Source organism: Bombina bombina, chromosome 6 (genome assembly GCF_027579735.1).
Source record: "Bombina bombina isolate aBomBom1 chromosome 6, aBomBom1.pri, whole genome shotgun sequence".
NCBI lineage: Eukaryota > Metazoa > Chordata > Amphibia > Anura > Bombinatoridae > Bombina > Bombina bombina.
Window position 1 is genome coordinate 595009 of NC_069504.1, and position 20075 is coordinate 615083.

The window sequence follows — 20075 nt, forward strand, 5'->3', positions numbered from 1 at the left end:
CACATGGGATAGCGAGAGGTTTGTTACTAACACCAACTCTCCACCTTCACCTACTTTACAGCTGCATCCAGCCGTTCTGCGGGCCCTGAAGGGGCGAGCCGCTAGACAGTGTCTGACCCAGGAGCTCCACCTTCACGTGCAGCAAAACCGAGCAGTGCTGGACCACCAGCAGTTTGACTTTGTCGTGCGATTAATGAACTGCTGCTTACAGGTGAGTGGCTGGGCATAGATTGAGAGAGCCGGGAGGAACAGGTATTGCTCAGTTACACATTGAGAGGCTCTGGAAGCGATACACAGTGAGCAATTCTAGGAGAGACTGGGAAGCAGAGTGAGAGATGCTAAGAGGTGTGTGTGTCTTGCAGAGGAAGTTGAGAGGGTTACCTAGTAGATTGGATCAGCAAAAGAAAACTTTTAAGGATTGAAGGGAATTTTCTGAGAGAGGTATCTGGTGGTGGGTTCAGTGAAGGAAGCTGTGAACGGTTGATGGACATTTGCCTAGAGAGAGGTACCTGGGGTTTTTCTCTCATAAAGGTGGTGAAAGTCCACAATCTATTACTCCTGGGAAATATCCTCCTGGCCACTAGGAGGAGGCAAAGATCCCCAAATTCCAAGAGCCCTTAATACCCCTTCTACCTTACTGGAAATCTAGTCTTGTCTTTGCCTTTGGAAGGGAAGCTGAAGAAGGAAGGTGCTCCAGGTGTTTGTGAAAATAGTTCTCAGACTGATTTGAGGCCGAGTTTCCCCTCAGAGAGCTACAGTCTGGACAGAGAGTGTCAGAGTATGGGTAGAGGCACAAGAACACCCTATGGGAGTTAGTCACAGGCCTACCACAGGTGTCGCAGTAACCAGTCCCTAGCCTCCTTGTGTCAGATCAACGTTATACTCCATATGTTTAGATCCTCTGCTGTCATGTGTACAGCACTGGATTGGATATCTACACAAAGCAGTTTTTCTTTTACAAAGATATGACGAGTCCACGGATTTCATCCTTACTTGTGGGATATTTACCCCCTTGCTAACAGGAAGTGGCAAAGAGCACAACAGCAGAGCTGTATATTTAGCCCCTCCCCTTCCCCTCCACCCTCAGTCATTCTCTTTGCCTGTGTTATACTAGGAAGACATGGTAAAGTGAGGTGTTAGTTTTAGTTTCTTCAATCAAGAAGTTTTTTATTTTAAATGGTACCGGTGCGTACTATTTTCCTCAGGGGGATATGGAAGAAGATTTCTGCCCTGAGGTTTGATGATCTTAGCATTTGTAACTAAGATCCACGCTGGTTCCCACAAAGACTTCTGAAGGTAACCATGAGACATCTTCAGTGTGGAGACCGGTTTCATGCTACAAGCAGCATTAAGGTATGTGCAGCCTTTTTTTTCTGAGGAGACTTGGTGTATCAGAACTGGCTGGCATTATTTCCCTGTATGGGAATGGGGTAAGCAGTAAAACCTATTTTAATAAGAGGGGTGTTACTGGAGTCCCTATTTTATATTTATCATTAGTTGATATTTGGGCATTATGTGACATGGGAGACAATATAAAAAATGATGTTTTATGTTTTTTATTTTTGGCACTTAAAACTTATTGGTTTTATGCTTGAGGGTTATATTGTGTGTGTATTTTTACTTTAGTGCAAAACTGCATTTCCATGCGGTGTTGTTTGGGCCTACTCTGAATTTTGACCTTAAGGGGCGGAGCCTATTTCTGCGCAATTTCTTCAGGCTTAGCAGCAGCAAAAAGTAACTCGGTGGCTCCTGGACTGTGTAGCTGGTCTGAAGGGTTGGAAACTTGATTCAAAGTACCCTGGGAGCAGCTAGGCGCCACAGCAGAGCTGTGGCGAGGTGCAGAGTGTATTTTTATTTATCTTTTGACTACATGTTGATATAAGTACTTCTAAAGCCTTATTTCTGCCCTTGCTTCTGGGTGCAGTAATTTTTGGATTAACCAACGATATTAAGTTAAATTTGGGAATAATTTAACGTTTTTTGTGCATTTTGAAAAAATTAACTTTTTTCTTTTCTTAAAGGCACAGTACACATTTTTTCTAATGTTTATTTTATGCTATAAATAAGTGTTTAAACAACTTTTGTGGTATTACTAGTCTGTTCAACATGTCTGACATTGAGGTTTCTCATTGTTCTATGTGTTTAGAAGCTATTGTGCAACCCCCTGTTACATTGTGTAACTTTTGTACTGAAAGGGCTTTACAATGTAAAAAGCATATTTTAAATAAAGTAAGTGTGCCTAAGGATGATTCTCAGTCTGAAGAGAATCAGGATATGCCATCCAATTCTCCCCAAGTGTCACAACCTTTTATGCCCACACAAGCAATGCCTAGTACTTCTAGTGCGTCTAATTCTTTTACTCTGCAGGAGATGGCTGCAGTTATGTCAACTACCCTTTACAGAGGTATTGTCCAAATTACCAGTGTTGCAGGGTAAACACAGTAGGTCAAGTATTAATGTAAATACTGAATCCTCTGATGCTTTATTAGCTATTTCCGATGTTCCCTCACAGTGCTCTGAGTTGGGGATCAGGGAATTACTGTCTGAGGGTGAAATTTCTGATTCAGCGAATGTTTTGCCTCAGACAGATTCGGATGCTATGTCATTTAAATTTAAGCTTGAACACCTCCGTCTGTTGCTTAGGGAGGTTTTAGCGACTCTGGATGATTGTGATCCTATTGTGATTCCTCCAGAGAAATTGTGTAAAATGGATAAATATTTGGAAGTTCCTACGTACACTGATGTTTTTCCGGTTCCTAAGAGAATTTCGGAAATTATTCGTAAGGATTGGGATAGACCAGGTATACGGTTTTCTCCCTCTCCTAATTTTAAGAAAATGTTTCCTATATGAGATACCATTCGGGACTCATGGCAAACGGTCCCTAAGGTAGAGGGAGCTATATCTTCCCTAGCTAAGCGTACTACTATACCCATTGAGGATAGTTGTGCTTTCAAGGATCCTATGGATAAGAAATTAGAGGGTCTACTAAAGAAATTATTTGTTAATCAGGGATTTCTTTTTGCATTGTCCCAGTAACTACTGCAGCAGCTTTTTGGTTTGATGCTCTAGAAGAGTCTCTTAAGGTTGAGACTCCATTAGATGACATTCTAGATAGAATTAAGGCTCTTAAGCTAGCTAATTCTTTTATTACTGATGCCGCTTTTCAAGTGGCTAAATTAGCGGCAAAAAATGCAGGATTTGCTATTTTAGCACGTAGAGCATTGTGGCTCAAATCTTGGTCTGCTGATGTGTCATCAAAACATAAGCTTTTAGTTATTCCCTTTAAAGGTAAGACCCTTTTTGGGCCAGAATTGAAGGAGATAATTTGATATTACAGGAGGTAAGGGCCATGCCCTACCTCAGGATAGGTCGGTTAAAATGTGGGGTAAACAGAATAATTTTAGTTTCTTTCGGAACTTTAAAGGAGGACCTCTTCTTCTTCTTCCTTCTTCTTCTTCTTCTTCCTTCTTCTTCTTCTTCTTCTTCTTCTTCTTCTTTCTTCTTCTTCTTTCTTCTTCTTTCTTCTTCTTTCTTCTCCTCCTCCTCCTTTCTTTCTTTCTTTCTTTCTTTCTTTCTTTCTTTCTTTCTTTCTTTCTTTCTTTCTTTCTTTCTTTCTTTCTTTCTTTCTTTCTTTCTTTCTTTCTTTCTTTCTTTCTTTCTTTCTTTCTTTCTTTCTTTCTTTCTTTCTTTCTTTCTTTCTTTCCTCAGGCTTGGGCAAGAGATGTTCAGGATTCCTGGGCACTAGAAATAGTGACCCACGGTTATCAATTGGAATTCAAGGATTTTCTCCCAAGAGGGAAATTTCATCTTTCAAAATTATCTGCAAACCAGATAAAGAGAGAGGCGTTCTTACGCTGTGTAAAAGACCTTTTTACTATGGGAGTAATCTGTCCTGTTCCAAAACTGGAACAGGGACAGGGGTTTTACTCAAACTTATTTGTGGTCCCCAAAAAAGAAGGAACGTTCAGACCCATTTTGGACCTCAAGTGTCTAAACAAATTTCTCAAAGTTCCATCATTCAAGATGGAGACAATTCGAACAATTTTGCCAATGATCCAGGAGGGTCAATATATGACTACCGTGGATTTGAAGGATGCTTACCTTCATATTCCAATCCACAAAGATCATCATCGGTTTCTAAGGTTTGCCTTCTTGGACAAACATTATCAGTTCGTGGCTCTTCTTTTTGGGTTGGCCACAGCACCCAGAATCTTCTCAAAGGTTCTATGGTCTCTTTTGGCGGTTCTCAGACCGCAAGGGATAGCGGGGGTGCCTTATCTGGACGATATTCTGATTCAGGCGTCAACATATCATTTGACAAAATCTCACACGGACACAGTGTTGTCTTTTCTGAGAACTCACGGCTGGAAGGTGAACATAGAGAAGAGTTCACTCATTCCACAGACAAGGGTTCCTTTCTTGGGAACTCTGATAGACTCGGTAGCCATGAAAGTATTTCTGACGGAGGTCAGAAAATCAAAGATTTTGAATGCTTGCGAGCACTTCTGACAGTTCTTCGGCCATCAGTGGCTCAGTGTATGGAGGTAATCGGATTAATGGTAGCGGCAATGGACATCGTTCCGTTTGCTCGCTTTCATCTCAGACCACTGCAACTGTTCATGCTCGGTCAGTGGAATGGTGATTATGCGGATTTATCTCCAAAGATAATTCTGGATCAAGAGACCAGAAACTCTCTTCTTTGGTGGTTGTCACCAGATCATCTGTCCCAGGGGACTTGTTTACGCAGACCCTCGTGGGTGATAGTGACAACAGATGCCAGCCTTCTGGGCTGGGGTGCAGTTTGGAACTCCCTGAAGGCTCAGGGTGTTTGGACTCAGGTGGAGTGTCTACTTCCAATCAATATTCTGGAACTAAGAGCAATATTCAATGCGCTTCAGGCGTGGCCTCAGTTGGCTTCGGCCAAATTCATCAGATTCCAGTCGGACAACATAACGACTGTGGCATATGTCAATCATCAGGGGGGAACAAGGAGTTCCTTAGCGATGATAGAAGTATCCAAGATAATCAGTTGGGCAGAGGCCCACTCTTGTCATCTGTCAGCGATCTACATCCCAGGGGTAGAGAACTGGGAAGCAGATTTTCTAAGTCGACAGACTTTTCATCCGGGGGAGTGGGAATTTCACCCGGAGGTATTTGTCTCATTGATTCTCAGATGGGGCAGACCGGAATTGGATTTGATGGCATCTCGTCAGAATGCCAAGCTTCCAAGATATGGATCCCGGTCAAGGGATCCTCAGGCCGAACTGATAGATGCCTTGGCAGTACCTTGGTTGTTCAGCCTAGTTTATGTGTTTCCGCCATTTCCTCTCCTCCCACGCGTGATTGCTCGAATCAAACAGGAGAGAGCTTCAGTGATCCTGATAGCGCCTGCGTGGCCACGCAGGACTTGGTATGCGGATCTAGTGGACATGTCCTCTCTGCCACCGTGGAAACTTCCGTTGAGACAGGACTTTCTCATTCAAGGTCCTTTCCAACATCCAGATCTAATTTCTCTGCAACTGACTGTGTGGAGATTGAACGCTTGATTTTATCGAAGCGAGGATTCTCTGATTCAGTTATCAATACTTTGATACAGGCTAGAAAGCCTGTCACTAGAAAGGTCTATCATAAGATATGGCGTAAACATCTTTATTGGTGTGAATCCAAGGGTTACTCATGGAGTAAAGTTAGGATTCCTAGGATTTTGTCTTTTCTCCAAGAAGGATTGGAGAAAGGGTTATTAGCAAGTTCCTTAAAGGGACAAATTTCAGCTTTGTCAATTCTGTTTCACAAACGTTTGGCAAATGTATCAGATGTTCAGTCTTTTTGTCAGGCTCTATCTAGAATTAAGCCTGTATTTAGACCTATTACTCCTCCCTGGAGTTTGAATTTAGTTCTTCGAGTTCTGCAAGGTGTTCCGTTTGAACCTATGCATTCCATAGATATTAAACTATTATCTTGGAAAGTTCTCGAAGAGTTTCTGAGCTTTCAGCATTACAGTGTGGTTCGCCTTATCTCATATTTCATTCTGATAAGGTGGTTTTACGTACCAAACCTGGGGTCCTTCCTAAGGTTGTTTCGAATAATAATATTAATCAGGAGATTGTTGTTCCTTCCTTATGTCCTAATCCTTCTAAGAAGGAGCGTCTGTTACATAACTTGGAACGTGCTTTAACGTTTTACTTACAGCCAACTAAGGATTTCCGTCAATCATCTTCATTATTCATTGTTTATTCTGGAAAGCATAGGGGTCAGAAAGCTACAGCTACCTCTCTTTCTTTTTGGCTGAGAAGTATCATCCGCCTGGCATATGAGACTGCTGGACAGCAACCTCCTGAAAGAATTACGGCTCATTCTACTAGGGCTGTGGCTTCCACATGGGCTTTTAAAAACGATGCATCTGTGGAACAGATTTGTAAGGCTGCGACTTGGTCGTCCCTTCACACTTTTTCCAAATTTTCCAAATTTGATACTTTTGCTTCTTCTGAGGCTATCTTTGGGAGAAAGGTTCTTCAAGCAGTGGTGCCTTCCGTTTAGGTTCCTGTCTTGTCCCTCCCTTTCATCCGTGTTCTATTGCTTTGGTATTGGTTTCCGACAAGTAAGGATGAAATCCGTGGACTCGTCATATCTTTGTAAAAGAAAAGTAAATTTTTGCTTACCTGATAAATTACTTTCTTTTACGATATGACGAGTCCACGGCCCATCCTGTTATTTTAAGACAGGTTTATTTTATGTTTTGAAAACTTCAGTCACCTCTGCACCTTTTTAGCCTTAATAGTCACAGCAGAAAAACGGAGCACAGGATGGAAGTTTTTCTAAAGCATTTATTTAAATAAGCAGCAATATTAGGATAAAATAAATACTTGCAAGTACAGACTGTCTGGTATGACGCGTTTCGGCCTAAGCCGTCATCAGATACCTAGATAGTACCACATACTAAAGCCTTTTATAGGCTTATGCTAAACTTGAATGAAAACACCTGAAAACCATTGTTTGTGAAACCTGATACCTTTTACAATTCTCTAATCATGTTAACCATTTAAATCCCCACATATGACCTCACACACAAATAAGCACATAGGTAAACAAAACCATCAATTAAAGCATTACTCATACACTTATAAAGACTGTACTTTCATATAAAATTACCAAAATTACATGTTTGTTAATTTGTAATCACATATTTACAAATTATATGTCATTTAACAATAAGTTAATTTCACACTGTCATGTAACTGAAAAATAAATACTAATCACAGACTTCTAGTTAAAGGGACAGTTCACCCAAAAACTTTCTCCCCTTTAAATTATTCCCAATGATCCTTTTTACCTGCTAGAGTGTATTAAATTGGTTACAAGTAGCTCCTTTACTCATATTTCAGCATTTGAAATAGCTGATTTAGCTTGTGTTTTCCCAACCTATACTGAAAGTTTTGATACTGGCGTATACGCTATTGACAAGCCTAAGTAAACACAGCCAGCAGAAGAGATTACACCCTCAGTGGGGACATGATAGTTAAGTAATAAAATGATAATTTTCCATTGTTCTCTCTATGTATTGAGCTTTGGTGTTCCAGACAAATATAAGATAAGGAAGCAAGTCTGTGTACACAAAGTGATAACAAAATGAGATCTGATATTACCTGAAGCTCAACCCATTGTAATAGGCTGTGGTTTCAAAGCACAAAACCAGCTACTTCAGATACACAAATAAACCCGAAAATGCAATTTCTCAAATATTTTATACTCTGCAGTTGGTATAACAAGTAATTTAAAATACATTTATGGAAAAACTATTTTACAGTGTACTGTCCCTTTAACAATGCATAATATTACAGATTATTTATCCCTAGTGCAAATTCTATGAGTGCCCAATCTGAAAGAAAAATGAAAATATGTAACTACACACATATAGGGAAAGCATTTTACTAGATGCTATGGCATTATTGTCATGCAATGGGAGGCTACACTTGTATAAGAAATTACCATAGATACATGTGAGATAATGTATATTTAGAGCTTTTTTAGCCTTTCCTTTTCTCTTCCTATAACCTTCGGCCAAATGACTGAGGTTGGAGGGGAAGGGGAGGGGCTATATATACAGCTCTGCTGTGGTGCTCTTTGCCACTTCCTGTTAGCAGAAGGTTAATATCCCACAAGTAAGGATGAAATCCGTGGACTCGTCATATCGTAAAAGAAAGTAATTTATCAGGTAAGCATAAATTTAGTTTTTCTGTTTGTGTCAAGACCAGTAGTATAGGTGCCTATCAAGTAAATGTGGGGGTTGTTGTTGGCACCTGTTAAACATATAGGGCTAGATTACAAGTGTAGTGCAAAACTGCGCTTTCGCAAGCACAATATTTTCACTCCACTCAGTAATACCAGCGCACGCAAATGTGCGTCGGTATTACAAGTTAGGAACATTCCATAGGCTCCAATGGGAGCCTCGTTCTCATGCCGTGAGTAAGGGAAGTGACACTTAACAGCTCTGCTGGGTTGCTCTTTGCCTCCTCCTGTTGGCCAGGAGTTGAATATCCCACTAGTAATTTTAATTAAATCGTGGACTCTTCATGCCCGGAAAGAAATACATTTATCAGGTAACCATACAAGATTCTGGGTAAGTCCTGTTTTTAATTTTCCCTATCTAATGGCTTGTTGCCTGAGGATTCACACCTTTGCTCAGCACCTGTCACGTATCCATTTATGTCAAAGTCCATTCAAAAAACCCCACTGCTAATTGCCTCCGTAATACATGCCCTTTGACGCTATTCAGTACACACACCACATAGACCAAACTTATTGAGATACCACTCACATTCGCCTTTGTCCGGAATTCATCTCCATATAGAATGCAATCAAATGCAAACAAAATGCAAACAAAAGCAGTGTTCACCTGTATTCTGCCCTGGACACTCCACTATCGTGGAAAATCCGGCTCTTCCTTTATCGGCGTCCTGTGCGTCTCTGCTGCCTTTCCGTGTGTGTACGCTTTGGCGTACCGGGCGTTCCTCCGTCACAGTATTTGCAGTGGGGCGTGGTGGAAACCGCTGTACTGTGTGTGCTCACCAATGATTACACAGATGCTCCTTGACAACAGAAATGAAGCACCATCACAGTTATGCGGTTTAAAAAAGCTTGCCTTTATTTTCTTGAACAGCAATTGAGATATTTACATGTTCAGCTTGGGATGGAAAGTATTGGGACGTTCCCAGTGACCCACTGACGCGTTTCGGCTCGCTGGCCGTAATCGTAGTGTGGTCTGATAGCCTCTTTCGGCTCTTTTTAAATCTATAGGACCTTGCCTATTGGTTAAAACCAAAAACTTGGAATTAACCCATTGCTTCCCAAAATACTTATGCAGAAATACTATTCTACTCATGCTTTCCATAGACAGTTAATTCATTTATATACATAACAAATTTCTCTATAGCATAATTTCCTAATTTAACAATAATAGTGACAATAAAGGTTACATTATGAAACTTATATAATTTAATATAGATAATTGTCGATTCATTCCTCATCAACTGTATTATTTTTAGCCTTACCGTGTGACCTATACAGATAAATATCCACAGTGACAATTACAAATAACCCCTTATTTGCTTTCATTATTTGCACTTTTCTTCCTCAATCCAATTGTGCTAAACTAGCTTTTGGAATGTTATTGTAAATTAAAGATCTGTATTCATACTTATTGTATCACAATTCTATTAACTTCAGACAGTCAATATCATATTGATTTATTTGTTTAATTATTTGATACACAGTCTATTGCCAGAAATTTATCAGATCATATTCTGAATTTAATCCTTGTGGCAATCTGGTCTTTAGTCTGTGTATCCAGAATATTTCTCTCTTAGCTAAAATTTACTCCCTATCCCCTCCTCTTGAGCCCATTTGTACATTATCTATTATTGTCCATCTTAGAGTTTTACTACTCTTATTATGATGGTTTTTAAAATGGAGCACCAATGGTGTAGTTAACTTACCTAATTTTATATTGGATAGATGTTCTCTAATCCTGTATCTTACTTCTCTTGTAGTGAGTCCAGTGTATTGTACCTCACATTCTATACAGGTTAAGAGATAAATAGAATATGTGGCTCTACAGTTAGTACATCCTTTAAATTCAAAGGTCTCTCCTGTTACACAGCTATTGAACTCTTGTCTAGGGTCTAATTTCTCACAGACCTTGCAATGTAAATTGCTACACCTAAATACTCCTCTATGCTCTAACCATGAGCTTCTTCTAGGAGTCTCAGGTTTCAATTGTGTAGGTGCAATCCTGTTTCCAATAGACAATCCCCTTTTAAATGCAAATCTGCACATTCTTGGATTTATTTCTTCTAACCCGTCATCAGCTTTCAGCATAGATAGGTTCTTTTTAATAATTTGACAGATTTCCTCATATTGATTGCTATATTGGGTGACAAAAGTCACCATTTTCTCCTCTTTAATGTCTTGCTTCCTTGACGATTCCCTATAGCTCAAGAAAATTGACCTATCTTGACTGTCAATATCCTTTCTTACCAAATCAATATCTTTTTGTGGATATCCTCTTTCTCTCAGTCTTTTATTGAAATCATCTGCTTGTATCTGATACACTTCTTTATTAGTACAATTTCTCTTGAGCCTTATATATTGACCCCTTATAACAGATTTAAAGACCCTCTGGGGATGGTTGCTACGGGCATGCAAAATATTATTGCCCGATATGGGTTTTCTATACAGTTTTACTTCAATTTTACTTTGTTCCCCTCCTTTGAGGTTGACATCCAAATAGTTTATACTATTTTTATTCATTTCACAAGTAAATTTTATTCCCACATCATTTGTATTTAGTCTTGCCACAAACTCCTCCGCCTCCTTGGGGCTACCACTCCATATAAATATCAAATCATCTATATATCGCTTATAATAAACAATGTGGTCCCTATTCGTATTTTCACCTCCAAAGATGTGGGACAGCTCCCACCATCCCATAAATAAATTCGCATAGGATGGTGCAAATTTTGCTCCCATAGCTGTCCCACACCTCTGGAGGTAAAAATCCCCCTCGAAGGTGAAGAAGTTGTGGCTTAGTAAAAATTCTGTTACTCGCAAGATATATTGGCAGAAATCTTCATCAAAGGATTTATTTCTATGGAGAAAATAACTTATTGCTTCTAGACCTTTTCCATGTCTGAACGAGGAATACAACGAAACTACGTCTATAGTAAGCCATATGTAGTTTTCTTTCCATTCCATAGAGTCCATTTCAAGTAGTAACTGTTTGGTATCCCTTAAAAAACTAGGTAACTGTTTCACCAATGGTTGGAGAATTTCGTCCAACCATTCTGAAAGGTGTTCAAAGATCGAATTATTGCCACTTATTATAGGCCTTCCTACCACATTTTCTAGGGATTTGTGGACTTTAGGCAGAAAGTTGAAGATCGGAATTACAGGATGTTCTACCATCAAAAATTCCTTGGTTTTGATATCTACAAAACCACCTTCTATTCTGTCATCAACTAAATGTCCAAGTTCCTTTCAGAAGCGTTGCGTAGGGTTAAACGCCAACTTTGCCTGAGGAGACAAGTGAGTATCTGGATCACATGATCTCAAGTCTATATAGCATAGACCTTCTCAATGAGGGGCCTTTCTGGGTGATCATTCAGATTGCGTAAGGGCTCGACTATAAAAGGGCCTCAGATACCTAGTGAGAGGGGTCTCAGTCTGTGTGTGGCAATCTGTTAAGAAGGGGACTTTCTGGTAGGTCGCACCTTAATGGGAACTAGTGACCCAGAAGCGGCACTGGGTCCTCTGACTGTACCTGTAGTTCGGACCCAGTGCACGCCACTGTTATGAGTATAGTAGTGTTTTTTTACAGTAGGTTAGGTGGCCTTTTGCTCCAAGACACGTTTATTAACTTCTAGCTCCCGGGGATATCTAGGGCTACGTGCTTTCAGCGGCGCAGCAGATTTTTTTCACGCATGTCTTGCAACGGTCGGTGAATATATAGACTCCTGCCCCAGGCTTTTTTGGCACTGTCCCCACCATTCCGCTCTTCTATCATGTGCTTAGAAAAATTCCTCCCATCTCTCTCTTAGTTTTGTTCTAGGCCTTGTAAGGGATGGTTGAGAATAGATGTTGTTTCAGTTACTTGCTTATGAATTACTATTTGGGAGCCCAGACCTATGTGAGACCCAGAGTCCCTGGGGAGTATAATTTACAAAGAAGACAAAAGAATCTTCACAGCAGCGGAATGATACAGGGAAACACGAATACCCTGTTATGTGTACAGAATTTCCCTAATGGGAGTTTATCCATAACTACCCTCAGGCCTTGCAGGGACTCGTCCCTAGCCTCCCCCTGAGGGACTCAGGTATTTCCTACTGCAATCCTCTGCGTTACTCAATACCTGTAGCTGATGGGCTCTCTACTGGATAATGCTGCAGCTCCATTGACATTGATAAGCCAATGAAGGGGTGTTGTGTAAGGTAATTGACTTTACACAGCACACATACAGCCCATAGGCTATTTGTAGGTACTCTGACACAGGTACAGCATATCAAGAGAGAAAACAAGAGGGCGACCCCTAGTGCAAATCAATGTGGAACCAGTGATGAATATCTGTTGCAGCTTGCGAATGGATACTCACAGAAAGTATTGCACCCTATAGTGCAAATGAAGCATACTAGGAATATTATGGTGTCCTAGTGCACAAATCCACCCAAAAGCACTGTCGTGATGAGAGGTGAACTTCAAATATATCAGGTTGATGAAAAAACAGAGAACTCCAGTATCGATAAAAAAGTTTAATTAAAAAAATACACAGATCTACAATGACATCTGTAGTAAAATTGCAACGCGTTTCTAAGCGCTAACCACGCTTTTTCCTCAGGCAAATGATATTGAATATACTGGAGTCTCTTACATATATACCCCTGTGTAGGCTTAATGGGATCAGCTGTAGCTTATTAGAACAGGTGCTACTTGAATTCACTCCCTAGATGTTCTAACCGGATGTTACAGATAATACCAGTGATACAATACAATGTGTAAAACAAATGTCCAATACATAGAACCTACTAATCCCTCTCGACACACATAGACTAGAAAAGACATATATAGAAGTACTGAGATCTAAGCTCTATGAGTTGTCTTAGATGTTTAAGCACAGTGTTATAAATGGTTATGAATATTCGTGATGCTGTATATGTAAAGTGTATTATTGCGACATGCGCTTTTTTTATATCCGTTGTTATTCCTTAATTGTATTTGTAAATAGCACCTACGTATAAATGATACGCTGTAAAAAGGTATAGTCTTATGTTTCTTAACAGAGTAAGGGTGTGTATAATTCAACGAATAGGAATGTTATAATAAATGTCCAATCCTATAGCTTCGTAAGACTAAGGTGTGTCGCGCTAGACCAATAGAAGTGCTGTATCCAAAACAATCATGTGATGTGTTGCTCCATTTGATTGGAGCTAAGTGTGTGTGTCAAAAAGGCGTGGGGATTATGTTAGATGCGTACGATGACTCACATAGAAACAGTGTCTGTTGTTAATGTTGCTATGTGTGAGCATGACGTGTACGTGCAACTACTGTGGAAAGAAGTGTGATAGGGCCGTGGGTGGCTGATGCCTACATGAATGAAAGAGATGCACTAAAAGAACTCTAACTATAACGTGCACAAACCACCTACGTGTCTGAATGTGTATATTACATGAGTGTAAGGACCGCATATCTTATATATATATATGTATATGCATCTATGTCCTAGTGATAATGGATGCTAATGTGTTACGTCGTAGTGAGAAAATGGGGCCAATTTTACCTAGTGTGTGTATATATATGTGTGATATAAACAATGAGTGAAATACTACTAAGTGTGAAATCTAGAATAGATTCATTGTGAAGAGTACATTCATAACTAAAAAAATGTGCGAGTGATGGATGTAATATGAAGGTATCATATAATAAAATAATAATATGAAAGTATCATATTATAAGATAATAAACATATTGTTGCAATATGTATATAGACAACGTGTGATATGAAGTGGTATTATATGCATTAGAGATGTATTAAAAAGCAGCAGAATCTATTACTTCATTGAGGCCCTCTGGATGTAGGGTTTTAAATTGGTAAATCCAAAAGGTTTCCCTCTGGCGTAATTTAGTCATTCTGTTTTGGGAACTGAGGGCCGGAATGATTTCCAATGGGGTGATATTCATGACACAATTATTTGTGCCATGTATGGAGGAGTGATGCCTAGAGGTACTATATTTATCAGACCCCTTCAGTATACATCTCAAATGTTCTGACCATCTTTGTCTGATTTTTCTACAGGTGCGACCTATATATTGTAGGCCACACAAGCATGTTATACAATACACTACATAGTTGGAGTTGCATGTTATTCTTTGAGTAATTGCAAAGGATTTTCCAGTACTATTGGATATAATATTTTTAAGACCATTTGTTATATACTTACACATATTGCATCTCTTTTTATTGCATCTATAAGTTCCTATGTTTGACATAATAGAGTTATGAGTGCTCTTGTAAGGAGTTTTTAACTTACGTCTGCACATAACGACCTTACTAGGTGCCAGTTTTTCCTTAATAGTAGGTGCTCTTTTAAATGTACATCTGGGTTTATCTTGTAATATTATTTTGAAAATGGGGTCTCGTTTGAGTAATGGCCAGTGTTTAAACAAAATCTTTTTAATCTCTTTATAATTATTATTATATCTAGTGATAAATGAAGATACAAAATGTGAGTCCTCATTTACGGGTTTTTTTGGAGTTTTTGATTTTAACAAATCTCCTCTATTTAGAGAACGTGCTTTTTGAAAGCCTGATTCTATTAGTTCTTCTGGATAGTGTTTTTCCTTGAATTTGTTTTTTAGAAGTATGCTTTGTGTGTCATAAATATTTATATCTGTACAATTACGCCGAATCCTCCTAAACTGGCTGTATGGAATATTGGTCTTCCAACTAGTGTGATGGTTGCTAAAGTAATCCAAAAAATTATTACGGTCTACCTGTTTGAAAAAGGTACATGACTGAATGCCATTATCCTCTCCCCACCTTAGGGTCACGTCTAAAAAATCTATTTCTTCTGTTATGTGTGATCAGTCCACGGGTCATCATTACTTCTGGGATATAACTCCTCCCCAACAGGAAATGCAAGAGGATTCACCCAGCAGAGCTGCATATAGCTCCTCCCCTCTACGTCAGTCCCAGTCATTCTCTTGCACCCAACGACTAGATAGGATGTGTGAGAGGACTATGGTGATTATACTTAGTTTTTATGACTTCAATCAAAAGTTTGTTATTTTAAAATAGCACCGGAGCGTGTTATTACTTCTCTGGCAGAGTTTGAGGAAGAATCTGACAGAGATTTTTTACTATGATTTTAACCGGAGTCGTTAAGATCATATTGCTGTTCTCGACCATCTGAGGGAGGTAAAGGCTTCAGATCAGGGGACAGCGGGCAGATGAATCTGCATTGAGGTATGTGGCAGTTTTTATTTTCTGAATGGAATTGATGAGAAAAGCCTGCCATACCGTTAAAATGACATGTATGTATACACTTCAGTATTCTGGGGATGGTATTTCACCGGAACTACTGTGTTAAGGTCACTAATCCTTTTAATAACTATTCTCATGTTAAACGTTTTTGCTGGAATGTAGAATCGTTTACATTGCTGAGGTACTGTGTGAATAAATGTTTGGGCATTATTTTCCACTTGGCAGTTTTTTGCTTTAATTGTGACAGTTTCGTTTCTCTTCACTGCTGTGTGGGAGAGGGAGGGGCCGTTTTTGGCGCTCTTTGCTACGCATCAAAAATTCCAGTCAGCTACTTTTATATGTCCTGCATGATCCGGTTCATCTCTGACAGATCTCAGGGGTCTTCAAACTTCTTTGAAGGGAGGTAAATTCTCTCAGCAGAGCTGTGAGAATTCTTATAGTGACTGTGTATAAAAAACGTTGTTTTGTTTTTCTTATGTACAAATTTAATTAGTGTTGTTTTTTACTAATGGGAACAAACCTTTGCTAAAAGTTGTGTTGTTTTAAAATTTGATGCAATAACTGTTTTTCAGTTCATTATTTCAACTGTCATTTAATCGTTAGTACCTCTTTGAGGCACAGTACGTTTTTTGCTAAAAAAGATTATAACCAAGTTGTAAGTTTTTTGCTAGTGTGTTAAACATGTCTGACTCAGAGGAAGATATCTGTGTCATTTGTTCCAATGCCAAGGTGGAGCCCAATAGAAATTTATGTACTAACTGTATTGATGCTACTTTAAATAAAAGTCAATCTGTACAATGTGAACAAATTTCACCAAACAGCGAGGGGAGAGTTATGCCGACTAACTCGCCTCACGCGACAGTACCTGCATCTCCCGCCCGGGAGGTGCGTGATATTTTGGCGCCTAGTACATCTGGGCGGCCATTACAGATAACATTACAAGATATGGCTACTGTTATGACTGAAGTTTTGTCTAAATTACCTGAACTAAGAGGCAAGCGTGATCACTCTGGGGTGAGAACAGAGTGCGCTGACAATGCTAGGGCCATGTCTGATACTGCGTCACAGCTCGCAGAGCATGAGGACGGAGAGCTTCATTCTGTGGGTGACGGTTCTGATCCAAACAGATTGGACTCAGATATTTCAAATTTTAAATTTAAATTGGAGAACCTCCGTGTACTACTAGGGGAGGTCTTAGCAGCTCTCAACGATTGTAACACTGTTGCAATACCAGAGAAACTGTGTAGGTTGGATAAATACTTTGCGGTACCGGCGAGTACTGACGTTTTTCCTATACCTAAGAGACTAACTGAAATTGTTACTAAGGAGTGGGATAGACCCGGTGTGCCGTTCTCACCCCCTCCAATATTTAGAAAGATGTTTCCAATAGACGCCACCACTCGGGACTTATGGCAAACGGTCCCCAAGGTGGAGGGAGCAGTTTCTACTTTAGCTAAGCGTACCACTATCCCGGTGGAGGATAGCTGTGCTTTCTCAGATCCAATGGATAAAAAATTAGAGGGTTACCTTAAGAAAATGTTTGTTCAACAAGGTTTTATATTACAACCCCTTGCATGTATCGCGCCGATTACGGCTGCGGCAGCATTTTGGATTGAGTCGCTTGAAGAGAACCTTAGTTCCTCTACGCTAGACGACATTACGGACAGGCTTAGAGTCCTTAAACTAGCTAATTCTTTCATTTCGGAGGCCGTAGTACATTTAACCAAACTTACGGCTAAGAACTCAGGATTCGCCATACAGGCACGCAGGGCACTGTGGCTAAAATCCTGGTCAGCTGATGTTACTTCTAAGTCCAAATTACTTAATATACCTTTCAAGGGGCAGTCCTTATTCGGGCCCGGTTTGAAAGAAATTATCGCTGACATTACGGGAGGTAAGGGCCACGCCCTACCTCAAGACAAGGCCAAAGCTAAGGCTAGACAGTCTAATTTTCGTCCCTTTCGGAATTTCAAAACAGGAGCAGCATCAACCTCCACTGCACCAAAACAGGAAGGAGCTGTTGCTCGTTACAGGCAAGGCTGGAAGCCTAACCAGTCCTGGAACAAAAGCAAGCAGGCCAGGAAACCTGCTGCTGCCCCAAAGACAGCATGAACCGAGAGCCCCCGATCCGGGACCGGATCTAGTAGGGGGCAGACTCTCTCTCTTCGCCCAGGCCTGGGCAAGAGATGTTCAGGATCCCTGGGCACTAGAGATCATATCTCAGGGATACCTTCTAGACTTCAAATTATCTCCCCCAAGAGGGAGATTTCATCTGTCAAGGTTGTCAACAAACCAGATAAAGAAAGAAGCGTTTCTACGCTGCGTACAAGATCTGTTAACAATGGGAGTGATCCATCCGGTTCCGTGGTCGGAACAAGGACAAGGGTTCTACTCAAACCTGTTTGTGGTTCCCAAAAAAGAGGGAACTTTCAGGCCAATCTTAGATTTAAAGACTCTAAACAAATTCCTAAGAGTTCCATCGTTCAAAATGGAAACTATTCGGACAATTTTACCCATGATCCAAGAGGGTCAGTACATGACCACAGTGGATTTAAAGGATGCTTACCTTCACATACCGATCCACAAAGATCATCACCGGTATCTAAGGTTTGCCTTCTTAGACAGGCACTACCAGTTTGTAGCTCTTCCATTCGGATTGGCTACGGCTCCAAGAATCTTCACAAAGGTTCTGGGTGCCCTTCTAGCGGTACTAAGACCGCGAGGGATTTCGGTAGCTCCGTACCTAGACGACATTCTAATACAAGCTTCAAGCTTTCAAACTGCCAAGTCTCATACAGAGTTAGTTCTGGCATTTCTAAGGTCGCATGGATGGAAAGTGAACGAAAAGAAGAGTTCTCTCTTTCCTCTCACAAGAGTTCCATTCTTGGGGACTCTTATAGATTCTGTAGAAATGAAGATTTACCTGACAGAAGACAGGTTAACAAAACTTCAAAATGCATGCCGCGTCCTTCATTCCATTCAACACCCGTCAGTAGCTCAATGCATGGAGGTGATCGGCTTAATGGTAGCGGCAATGGACATAGTACCTTTTGCACGCCTACACCTCAGACCGCTGCAACTATGCATGCTAAGTCAGTGGAATGGGGATTACTCAGATTTGTCCCCTACTCTGAATCTGAATCAAGAGACCAGAAATTCTCTTCTATGGTGGCTTCATCGGCCACACCTGTCCAGGGGAATGCCATTCAGCAGGCCAGACTGGACAATTGTAACAACAGACGCCAGCCTACTAGGTTGGGGCGCTGTCTGGAATTCTCTGAAGGCTCAGGGACTATGGAATCAGGAGGAGAGTCTCCTTCCAATAAACATTCTGGAATTGAGAGCAGTTCTCAATGCCCTTCTGGCTTGGCCCCAGTTAATAACTCGGGGGTTCATCAGGTTTCAGTCGGACAACATCACGACTGTAGCTTACATCAACCATCAGGGAGGGACAAGAAGCTCCCTAGCAATGATGGAAGTATCAAAGATAATTCGCTGGGCAGAGTCTCACTCTTGCCACCTGTCAGCAATCCACATCCCGGGAGTGGAGAACTGGGAGGCGGATTTCTTGAGTCGCCAGACTCTTCATCCGGGGGAGTGGGAACTTCATCCGGAGGTCTTTGCCCAAATACTTCGACGTTGGGGCAAACCAGAGATAGATCTCATGGCGTCTCGCCAGAACGCCAAACTTTCTCGCTACGGGTCCAGATCCAGGGATCCGGGAGCAGTTCTGATAGATGCTTTGACAGCACCTTGGAACTTCAGGATGGCTTATGTGTTTCCACCCTTCCCGCTGCTTCCTCGATTGATTGCCAAAATCAAACAGGAGAGAGCATCAGTAATTCTAATAGCACCTGCTTGGCCACGCAGGACTTGGTATGCAGATCTAGTGGACATGTCATCCTGTCCGCCTTGGTCTCTACCTCTGAGACAGGACCTTCTGATACAGGGTCCATTCAAACATCAAAATCTAACTTCTCTGAAGCTGACTGCTTGGAAATTGAACGCTTGATTTTATCAAAACGTGGTTTTTCTGAGTCGGTTATTGATACCCTGATTCAGGCTAGGAAGCCTGTTACCAGAAGGATTTACCATAAAATATGGCGGAAATACCTATACTGGTGCGAATCCAAAGGTTACTCCTGGAGTAAGGTTAGGATCGCTAGGATATTGTCTTTTCTACAAGAAGGTTTAGAAAAGGGTTTATCAGCTAGTTCATTAAAGGGACAGATTTCAGCTCTGTCCATCTTGTTACACAGACGTCTGTCAGAAAATCCAGACGTCCAGTCCTTTTGTCAGGCTTTAGCTAGGATCAAGCCTGTGTTTAAAGCTGTTGCTCCACCATGGAGTTTAAACTTAGTTCTTAACGTTTTACAGGGTGTTCCGTTTGAACCCCTTCATTCCATTGATATAAAAATGTTATCTTGGAAAGTTCTGTTTTTAATGGCTATTTCCTCGGCTCGAAGAGTCTCTGAGTTATCAGCCTTACATTGTGATTCCCCTTATCTGATTTTTCACTCAGACAAGGTAGTTCTGCGTACTAAA

General features: G+C 40.7%; 1 protein-coding gene across 1 annotated transcript in view; it reads left to right on the top strand.

The window, feature by feature from the left end:
- Positions 1–20075, top strand: part of SBF1 (SET binding factor 1) — a gene marked incomplete in the record, with an annotated part of 739370 nt that overhangs the window by 346151 nt on the left and 373144 nt on the right. The window contains 1 exon segment of the mRNA XM_053716293.1: positions 62–211. Coding sequence (XP_053572268.1) covers positions 62–211 — 150 coding nt within the window.